The 10685-nt window shown below is 43.3% G+C and overlaps 1 protein-coding gene across 8 annotated transcripts in view; it reads left to right on the forward strand.

The window, feature by feature from the left end:
- PSD3 (pleckstrin and Sec7 domain containing 3) overlaps nt 1-9555 on the forward strand; it is a 499749-nt gene extending 490194 nt beyond the window's left edge. For all 8 annotated transcript variants that reach the window (XM_060291626.2, XM_060291630.1, XM_030834855.2 and 5 more), the window contains one exon: nt 3892-9555. In XM_060291626.2, the coding sequence (XP_060147609.1) occupies nt 3892-4110 (219 nt within the window). In that variant the 3' untranslated portion in view covers nt 4111-9555. The remainder of the gene's footprint in view (nt 1-3891) is intronic.
- The last annotated feature ends 1130 nt before the right edge of the window (nt 9556-10685 follow it).

The raw sequence follows: 10685 nt of genomic DNA on the forward strand, positions 1-10685 counted from the left end.
TAATTTATGCATGTTTTGGTGAATTTTCCCAATAATGTCAGTTTCTTCAAAAGCTAGTAGAAAATGGCCCAGTCACCTTTTCTTCTTTTGTCCTCTTTCAAGTCATTTCAAAAAATTGTCCTTCGTATCCCTCTTATTGTATAAATGCCCTAGTTTTGTGAAATAGTATGCCTTACATTGATTTTCTGAATGTATTTTTAAACTGTCTTTAGATCATTTTACTAAACCTTATTCATATTAAAATACAGTTCTTTCCTGCATTTTATTCTTGCCACCAAGGCAGTTTAGAGACAGATTAAGTCTCTAAATTGCTAGAATGAACATGACTTTAGATTTCACTGATGCATAGACTACTGTGTAATACTTATGACATATTTTTATTAGCATATGCCCTTATTAAACCCTTATGTATTAATAGCTTTCTGAGAAAAGATTAATATTTTATTCCTTTGTTACTTCTATACTAAAATTGGAATGTGTATCAATTAGTGATGCTTTCATCTGCAATTAACAGTACTTGAGGCACAAGAAAAGGTGCTCAACATTGCTAATCATCAGGGAAATGCAAATCGAAACCACAGTGAGATATCACCTCACACCTGTCAGAATGGCTATCATCAAAAAGAACACAAATAACAAATGTTGGCGAGACTGTGGAGAGAAGGGAACCCCCCTACAGTGTTGGTGGGATTGTAAATTGGTGTAGCCAGCGGGGAGGGATAAATTAGGAGTTTGGGTTTAACAGATACACACTACTATATATAAAATAGATAAACAAGGACCTACTGTGTAATAGCACAGGGAACTATACCCAATATCTTGCAATAACCTATAAAAGAATATATATATTCTTTTTCAGATTTATATAAAACTGAATCACTTTGCTATACACCTGAAACTAACACAACATTGTAAGTCAACTCTACTTCAGTTAAAAATAAAATTGGTGCAGCCACTGTGGAAAACAGTATGGCAGTCCTTCAAAAAACTAAAAACAGAACTACCATGTGATCAGCAATTCCCCTTCTGTGTATATATCCAAAGAAAATGAAGACACTAATTCAAAAAGATAATGTACCCAATGTTCATAGCAGTATTATTTACAATTGCCAAGATATGGAAGCAGCATAAGTGTCCACCAACAGATGAGTGGATAAAGAAGATGTGGTATATATACAATTTAATACCACTCAGTCATAAAAAAGAATGAAATCTTACCATTTGTGACAACATGAATGGACCTAGAGGGTGTTATGCTTCGTGAAATAAGTCAGAGAAAGACAAATACAATATGATTTCACTTATACATGTAATCTATTAAAAACAAAACAGATGAACAAACGTAATAACAGAAACAGAGTCATAGATACAGAGAACAAACAGGTGGTTGCCAGAGGGGAGAGGTGTAGGGTGGGGAGAGAAATAGGTGAGGGAGGTCAAGAGACACAGACTTCCAGTTGCAAAATAAATGAGTCAAGGGTATGGGGAATATAGCCAGTAACTATGTGATATCTTTGAGTGGTGACAGTTGGTAACTAGACTTATCATGGTGATCATTTTGAAATGTATAGAAACGTTGAATCACTATGTTGTGTAATAGGAACTAACATAGTGTTGTAGGTCAATTATACATCAAAAAGAAATAAACGAATAAACAGACTCATAGAAAAAGAGAATAGATTTCTGGCTGCCAGTTGGGAGGGGGAAATTGGATGAAGGCAGTCAAAAGGTACAAACAGCCAGTTATAAGATAAATAAGTAGTAGGGGTGTAATGAAACACATGATAAATATAATTAGCACTGCTGTATGTTATGTATGAAAGTCATTAGGAGAGTAAATCCTGAGTTCTCATCACAAGGAAAAAACAAATTTTTCGATTTCTTTAGTTTTGTATCTATATGAAATGATGGATGTTCACTAAACATTTTGTGATCATTCTTTCATGATGGAGATAAATCAAATCACTATGCTGTATACCTTAAACTTATACAGTGCTGTGTGTCAATTATATCTCAAAAGAAACTAGAAGGAAAAAATGTGGTGGAAAAAACCATTACCTGATTAACAGTGGCTTAACCCCAAAGGGTATTTATTATTCATACTTAACAAGACGGTCAGAGGCAGTAAGGGCTTTGAGAGTTGGATCCAGCTCATTGTGTCATCAAGAACCCGGGCTCTTTCTGTCTTTCCATTTCCCCTCAGGCCTAGCATGCTGTCCTTTTGCCTTCACGCCTGCTGCCTCATTTCACAGGGTTACAGCTTTAGGAATCACATCCATGTCAAGGAAGGAATAAGAGTGAGGGGCTGGCACCAGTGGCTTCTCCTCTCAACCTGCCCCTTTCATCAGAAAGCAAAATCGCTTTCGCAGAAGTCCCCCAGGAGAGTTCTCCTTATATCTCAGTGGCCAAAATATCACACAGCCCATCTTAGCTGCAAGAGTGTCTGGGAAAGTAAGTATTTGGTTTTATCAACAGTGGGAGGGACATAGGAGGAGAGGGGGGTTGAAAATGGCTTTTGATTGGCCAAACCTACAGAGTCTCTCAGAGTTGTCATCCTAAAATACACATTCCTGCATATATTTTCATACCCAGGAAGGAAATGCAGCTTAAGAGTATGGGTTCTAGAGTCCATATCCCAGCTTCACTTCTTTACTGTCTTGGACTTATCTCTGCCTCTATTTCCTTTACTGTAAAACAGGGATAATAACGTACCAATTGTATATGATTCTTGTGTTAATGCCCTCAAGTTAGCCTGTGGGCATACCATAATGTAATCATCATCAACCAAAGCTTGGCACCTCAACATGGCTACTGACCAAACCCAGAGCAAGCTTAATGACTAGCAGCTTTTCCCTACTTTTGAACAAAACAACTTGAAAGAGTAGCTTCAAGTAGCTTCACCTTCATAATTATTAATTTAAAACAGATATATAAAATCTCAATTTGACCAGAAAAATCCCTAAAAGACTTAGAGTTATGAAAGACTTTGCTGCCTTTGTTGGGACAATTTATAACTGAGCTGTTCTTTTGCTGAGAAAGAAAATACTTTAGGCCTTCTACAGATCCTTCATGTGTTGAAGCAGTATGATGAGAGACTTATTTTGACTAGAATCTATCAAATCGAGAATCTGCGACCCTTCTGTAATTTGCACTATGTACACAATAGCTCTATATAGTGACTCAGATACAAACTTAAGAAAAGCAGCACCAGTAAAGGTTAGAGAAAAAAAATCTCTGCAGTGTTCTTCTCAATTATTCTTAGAAAAAGATACCCAGAGACAAGAAAATCAAGGAGCCATTCAAAACATAGTAGACACTCAATGAACAGTTGATGAAAAAATGTGTGGAATAAAGAACGGCATCAGGGGATAATTTGAAGTTCTGCAAGAAACCATAGCACTCTGAGAAGTTGGTGATCCTAGCAGAAAAGCCGTAGCAGGAAACCCAGAGCAGCTTCGAGGAAGTGTCAGTGGTCCCGTAGGGGACAGGAGTACAGGTTCACCACCAACTGCTTCCTCAGGTTGGGAGTAAAGAACCGCACCCCAGCCAGGTTCAGGGGAGGCCTTGGCCACGGCCTTGTGGGGCGGCCCCAGTGGCTGCAGGCCTGAGCCTGAGAGCCATCTGGTCCCCAAAACCGGAGGCCGCAGCTCTTCCAACTCACACTTTCTTGTGCTGAGTGTTCAGGAGCAGGCTTCCTCCATCTCATAGCCATTCCTGCAGAATGCAGAATGAAGGAGAACTCACATTCTATCTTTATGTCTTACTGAATCGATGAAACCATCAGTCAGCCTCCTGAGCTGCCAGCCCTGCCCTTCGGGAAGTGAGCTCGCTGGCGCCTTGCGCCGTGTGCCTGTGACAGTATACTGACCCCTCTTCTCTGACTCCCTGCAGAAAACCCGCTATGAGATGTATGTCCGCCTTCTGAAAGAGGGGGGCCTGGAGCTGCTGAGTAGCAGCGGTGGAGGGGGCGCCGCGGGCCTGAAGAAGTCGCACTCCAGCCCCTCGCTGAACCCAGATGCATCTCCAGTCACCGCCAAGGTCAAGAGAAACGTGTCGGAAAGGAAAGACCACCGACCTGAAACTCCAGGCATTAAGCAAAAAGTCACTTAGAATCCATCTGCGGCCAGGAAGTGCTGGTCGTGGAGCAAAATAGAGTTTTTCAAGATCTTTCTGGTGAATCCGTGAATATATTTAAAACAAAGTCTGTGACTAAATGGTGCATTAGTAACCTTTCCTATTGTATATTTTTGTTAGTTTCTGTACAGATTGTCTCTTTGCTCTTGATTTCTTTGCTTTGATGATTTCTGCTACCTGATAACTAATGCACCTTTTGTGAGGGGAGGGGATCATGATTTCAGAATGGATTATGTATCGCTTCTCCCTCAGGGTTCTCTCATTTGCACTCTGCTCAGTTGTTTTGTGTGTTCTCAAATCAGCTGTTAACACTTTTTGTAAAGGTTAAAGATTTAATCCATTGTGAAACACTTAACTGGACAAACTTTGTAGTTTAGAAAATTCTAGCCAGAGTTAATATAAGCCTTTTCATGTGAAATCTTGCCCAGTCACAGAGGTAGAATCCAGCTCTCGCGCTCGCAGAAGTTCAGTTAAGAGTTACACTCACGGGAGGTGCCACTCCCCTGTGAGGCCTCATGCATCTGAGTGCTTAGTGTTGAGTCCGGCCCTGCTGGTGGGGGTAGAGGGGGGCTAGGACCTCAGGCCTGGGGAATTTAAGAAGCACGTTAGCTCGCTTGAAGTGTAGATTCCATTTCAGCCAAGCAAGGAAGGAGGAAGTGGCGTCTTTTGAAGGCTGAGGCAAGGTGGCCCCAAGTTCATTTTGTTTTCTAAAGGATGGTGGCAACAATGGACTCTTGGGGGCTGCAGCAGCGAGATGTGTTTTTGATCTGCAGGAAGTTGTTACCCCACTCCCACAGGGTCTAGACAAGGAATCCAGAGCCATCTGTGGTGGATACCCTGCCATCCGGGAATTAGGTTCTTTTATATATATAGGCATGGTGTTGTCTCCTGGTTGTAAGAATTTGGGGTCTTCCTAACAAAATAATATCAAAATGGAGCCCCTTTCATTCTTTCCTTAATAAAGAAAAATAAGGAAGGAAAAAGTTGTTTTTCCCTATAGTTGTTTGGCAATAGAATGTTGATTCTTTACAATAAATCTGAAAGGAATAAAATCTGAAGGAATTATGGCTGGAAAACTGAGGAATCTCCTGGTGACAAACACAGAGTCCCTTAGTCTGTTCTTGTCTCTGTCTCTGTGAAGCCGCTTCACCCTAAAATAAACCCTTGATTCTAAATCATTTCTTTGTATCTGCTCAGAGCAGTCATAAGCTTATTCCAGGGACAGTCCCTTTGAAATTCAGGGTGATAAACAGAACATTCTCTTACTGAGGAGAAGAAAGGAGTGAAAATTGAGCCCACTGTGAGTTAGAACTTTCTGATTTTGGAACCTGAAAACTCTGTGATCCTTAAACCTAGAATCTCCACAAGTTCAGAGTGAATGGAATCACTTCGAATGTTCTTTTCTCTCCCACAGAGATTTGCTCTTTTCTACTTGGTTTACTAGTTAAGGTGCTGTGTGACTAGAGGCTCAGGGACTCTGTGTGGGTAGCATGGCTCCAGGGAATTAGAGAAAACCTGCTCCTGAACCATGGTACTTTCTAGTGGTATTTTGTTCTGATGCACCAGCATTTATACAGGACTATTTATTAACATGCCCTTCTTTCAGCTGTAGAAATGCCCATACTTGCTGGTGCCCAGAAAGGAGAAACCCCTCCGTAAGGCTGTAGCTGCTTTGCTTTGTGGTGTTTTTGCCACACATTTGAAAAACTCCCTCTAACCCTCTATCTTGTTTATTAGGTAAAGGCAGTGACTAAATTTGTTTCAAGACCTAGAAACAAACAGGGTAGTTACCAACATGGCCCATGTACCTGATTCTTTCTTTGTAGCTTCTGACTGAATCCAAGGTTTCTACAAGGGAATAGTCTTTCTTCCTAGAATCTGAATCATCAGTGTGTGTGCTTTCTGCCTAGATCTTTATCCTAAGCAGAGGGGAGAGAGGTACCTAGACCATATCATCTCTGAGCTTCAATAACTAAAGAAGAATCAACATCCCTGACTGGCTTGAATGTGTGTGCTCCCAGTATGTGTGTGTCTGTGTATGTCGAATGTCTCCGTGTGTGTCACTTAGAGTCTGTACCAGACATGGAATGGTACCTTGCTGCAGTGTTTAGACACTCGAGCAGCTCTGAAATGCCCAGTGAACATCAGCACCACGACGGCGTTGTGCTCACTGTGTGACTCACTAATGTTATCTCCAAGAACTTCTGGATATGCTAATAGAGAGACAGATGAGAAGGGCACTTTTGAAGCTGTGGTATATACTGCATTCCCATAGTTTATCTTGAAAAACAACTGCAACGGTTATTTTGTGAGCCATGATCCCAGACTGCCATCGTTAGGGGATGGGCTGAGAACACCTCCCCTTGAGGCCTCTGGACTGTCTGGTGCCAGTGCTCCTTGCAAGCCAAGAGCTTATCCTGTAGGAGACAAGGCCCCTTCTGTGACAGGATCCTGAGAGCCTTGCCCATAGCCAACCAGGGTCTCCTTTGTGATCATTTCTTTCCCGTGGTGTCTAGTCAGGAGACATGACTGAAGACCTTCCCCTTCACATTTCCTCCACGCCTGCCACCCAGTTCACGGTACAGGGGAGCCCTCTCCTTCCCTTCTGAAGGTACTGCCCCCCATCCCTCACCCATCCCTTAGTACTAGGAGCCTTGCGATCTCTCTCCATCTAATAAGTTATTATTCCTCTTTGCAGAAATACACCTAATATTAATTTTTAGTATGGAAAATCTTGAGAGTCATCAAAATACCTTGGTGACGGTCTTGTTGCCAAATTGTCCATAGAAGCAGCCGTGTGTGGAACCGGAACCAAAGTGTCTCAGAGTGTGTTCCCCCACCTCACATGTTGACATTTACAGGGAGGGGTCAGGATTTCCTTGTTAGCAATCGAAACCTAATTACTAGCATGCAAGAGTCTTTATTTTATTGCCAGCCATAGACATTATTTGAAGTATGCTTTTTACAGATATCATTTGCTGACTCTTAGTAATGCCTGATTAAACCAAGCAACACTTCTGCACATTTTAATTACCTCGTGTGGAGAGTCGTCTGGGGGACTGCAGTCCTGGACCATGTGAACCTTTTCTGTTGCTCTTGCGTAAAGAGGATGGAGAGCACCTGTGCAGGACCGTCTTTGCTTCTCCGGCTGTGATCCTCATTCCAAAGATGAGTGTTTCCTGGTCAGAAGTGACGTGAGGGAGTTAATTCTGGGAGAGAAAAATTGGCTGGCTCTCCAAGGCCAGTCTAGGGTTGGTCTCTTGTGTTTGTGTTTCACCCTGTGGCCAAAGCACAGAACCCCTGAGGCTGGAGAGGGGTTTACATACCCAGCAGGGAAGGAGCCTCCTGCCAGCCCTGGCCTGTTGTCCTTCCAGCACAGAAAGAGCCGGGGAAGACATTCTTAGGTAGGGCAGGGCTTGCTTTGGCCTCGAGCTGCACCTCTTCTCTGCCTTTATCCCTAATCATAGACAATTGGAAGAAAATTGACCTTAAAGAAGTTTCTCCATTGTCTTACTTTGAACACTTTCTTGGGTTTAGTTAGTGGTCACTGGAATTTGATTCTTTGGCATTTTTCCTTGTTAAGCTTTTTTAAGGCCAAGTTCACAGGGCATTCTCAGCCTTGTGGTCCAAAGCTCTGTAGTGTAGCTGTTGTGGACCGGGCCAAGGGTTCAGCAGGTGGGGAGCCACCTTCCTTAGCTGCAACAATGGACAACCTCCTGATCCCTTCACTTTTCAATTGTCAGAATTTTTGCAATTATAAGATTAGCGCTGTTAAACAGGAATCAAAGTGGCACCCAGGACTTGTTCACAGTAGAGCCTGGTTAATGACTAGTGTGACTTGGGCTTAACTAGCACCTGCTTTTCTCATGGAGCATCTGAGTTACTCTGACAGAAGATCAGCTTTTGTAAGGAGATGAGCCTCTGGGCCTTCCTGGTTCCAAAGCTTTCTGGCTGTCTCTTCTCCCAGGCCAACAGTCTGCCCCGGGCAACAGGTGTCTCCATTGGCCTTGGACATCTTATAGTACCAAGTTACCCAGAGGACTTCAGAGACCAGTAGCTCACACAGAATAACCCAACAGTGATGAAAGGTGCTTTGTCACCACTTCTGCTCTCTTCTCAGTGTCTCACTCTCAAAAGGAGGACCAAGGTCCAAAGCCATTGCCATTTTCCTTTTGTGCCCAGAGTACCCAAAGCCCGAGCGGGAAGCCTCTGCCTAGGACAGTGAGTGGCCAGTGCCTGCAGAGAGAATGTCTTCAGAGAGAGAGTGCCAGTAAAGGTGTGAATCTGCATGACAGTCTGTGGACTTGACTGCAACAGCAAGAAAATACCGCAAGTTAAGTAGTTGTATATACAGTAGGTTTCCTTAGGTCTCTTTGGCTCATTCTTTGTAATTTACGTGTGTGTCTGTAGTGTTGCAGGCTTTTGGAGAATATTGATAGTATGTCAGGCATCCAAGAGTATGCCTTCTGTCACCTTCCAATGTCGTAGTTGTGGGTATTTATAGTTGTATGTATCTATATTGTATCAACGTGTAGATTGTACATCAGTATATGGCATATGTACATCAAATTTATTTTTGTCCTTAACCAGTGTGATATGAAAAGCAAGTAAAAACCTCATAGGATTGAATATATAATGCAGTTTTTGAGAGTCTATACAGTGGTACTGTTTTATTAAACTTAAATTCAAATGATATTTTGATTAATTTTTTTAATGATAAGATTTTATGCTAGAAAATTTCGTCTGTGAGCTTTGAATCACCAGAGCAAAAATGGCTCTGAACTAACTTTGTTAAACTATTTCAGTGTACTGTGTACAATACCCGGGGTGGGGCTGTAGCTCATTATAATTTGAAATATACAGAAAGAAAGGGGGAAAAAAAAAAAAAACACAGGCAGCCTGTGCAGTCTTAGCAACTTCAGTATTAAGAGCACTTAAACATAAAGTCAAACTGACAATTTGGGGCTTATTACAAAATGTGATGCTTTAAAGCACACGTTCTTTATTGTTGTAATTAGTCCAGAAAAATAGAGCTTTCAGAAGAATTAGCTAAGTGCCCAGCGTATCATTTATGTTCCTGTGTCAGTTTTACAGCAGCCCAAACCACCCTCCTAGCACTGCGTCCTCATCCTCTTCACCTTAAAGAACTATCGCCAGCCCTGCAGCAGATCAGGGCTTCCAGAGATCTGGGACTGCCCTCCAGGCCTGCGGTTGCACAAATTAGCATCTAGACACAGGTAAAAGAATTTTAGGACAGGCTATGGACCAGGTTAAAACTTTAGTATTTTTATACTTAGGTCTCTTTTCCGGCCTCTCCCCAAAGAAGAGCCACTGGCCTTAGTTGTCTGAGCTTACTGCCTATCTTAAAGTATATAAGTATTAGATAACTAGAGATTAAAACTTTATTAGCCAGCATGTTGGTATATTTAAAGCAAAACTGAGTGTGTGTGAGTGAGTGGTTGAGTGCAGTGTATTCGTCTACGCACACTGCCTGTCGTTCCTCGTGTCCAGTTCAGAGGGTGGGAGTCGTGGGCTGGGAGGCTCAGCTTCAGCTCCAGGCTGCAGTAGTAGTGGTGGTTACACTTGCGTTTTTTTAATTAACTCTGCAGTCTCAAACCGTTTTTGCCAATGTATCCTATTTCCTAATCTGTTTTTGACCGCGCTGTGAGTTGGCTCTGTGGCTGCGCAGCAGGGTCTCTGTTCCACAAGAGTGTGTTTCCTTCTAAGAACTATAGTGATTTGCAAAAGCGTCCATTTGACTCAGATGCAAAAGCGTCCATTTGACTCAGAAATCATATACAAAAGGAATATCAAAATTTAAAAGTTTCACTTTGGGGCTTAATCATTTGAAATGTTTGGACTTTTAATATACAGCCAAGTAACCATTTGGCATGGATAATAACGTCTCCTCTGCGGAGAGGATGCATGCTCATTGATTTTTAATGCCATTAGGACCTTTTCTTAAGCTGTAGGAACAAGAGTCAAAGTGAGGATGTGGGGAGTGTGTGAGCCGCTTGCCTTCCGCTGAGGGAGACGTGCTGTGGCCTGTCCTCCGCTCTGAGAGATCTGGCGTACGTGGAGCCTCGGCAGTGTGTACATGCACTTGCACACGTGTACACAGCGAGTGTCCTAAGTGACATAAACTTGAGACCCAGAGCGCCCGAGTGTTGCGAGAGGTGTGGACCGAGGTGACAGCGGCCCGCAGGCCCCTCCCGGGCGGGCAGGAGTTGGAGCCCCGCATCTGACCTTGAGATGCTGTGCGGGGATGCGGGTGGCTGGCAGTTGGGGGACGCTCATCTCCTGTCCGGTAGACCTTCGCTCCCCGGCGTCCCGCAGTGGCTGGCGTGGCCATCGTCCCCAGTGGCGCTGCTGCTCGCTCTCTAGCTGGTTCCTTTGAGAAGGGAATACGGGGGGGGGGGGGGGGTTGGGCACAGCCTTCCCCCCGCCAGGCTCCCCTCTGAGCTGGTGGTGGGGCTGGAAAGGGGAGGAGCCTGGCCACGATGGGTTTCCCTTCGCAGGGTGGAGGCTCAGCTTTCACGAATAGTGCTATA

This window comes from Globicephala melas, chromosome 21, assembly GCF_963455315.2.
Source record: "Globicephala melas chromosome 21, mGloMel1.2, whole genome shotgun sequence".
In the NCBI taxonomy this organism is placed as follows: domain Eukaryota; kingdom Metazoa; phylum Chordata; class Mammalia; order Artiodactyla; family Delphinidae; genus Globicephala; species Globicephala melas.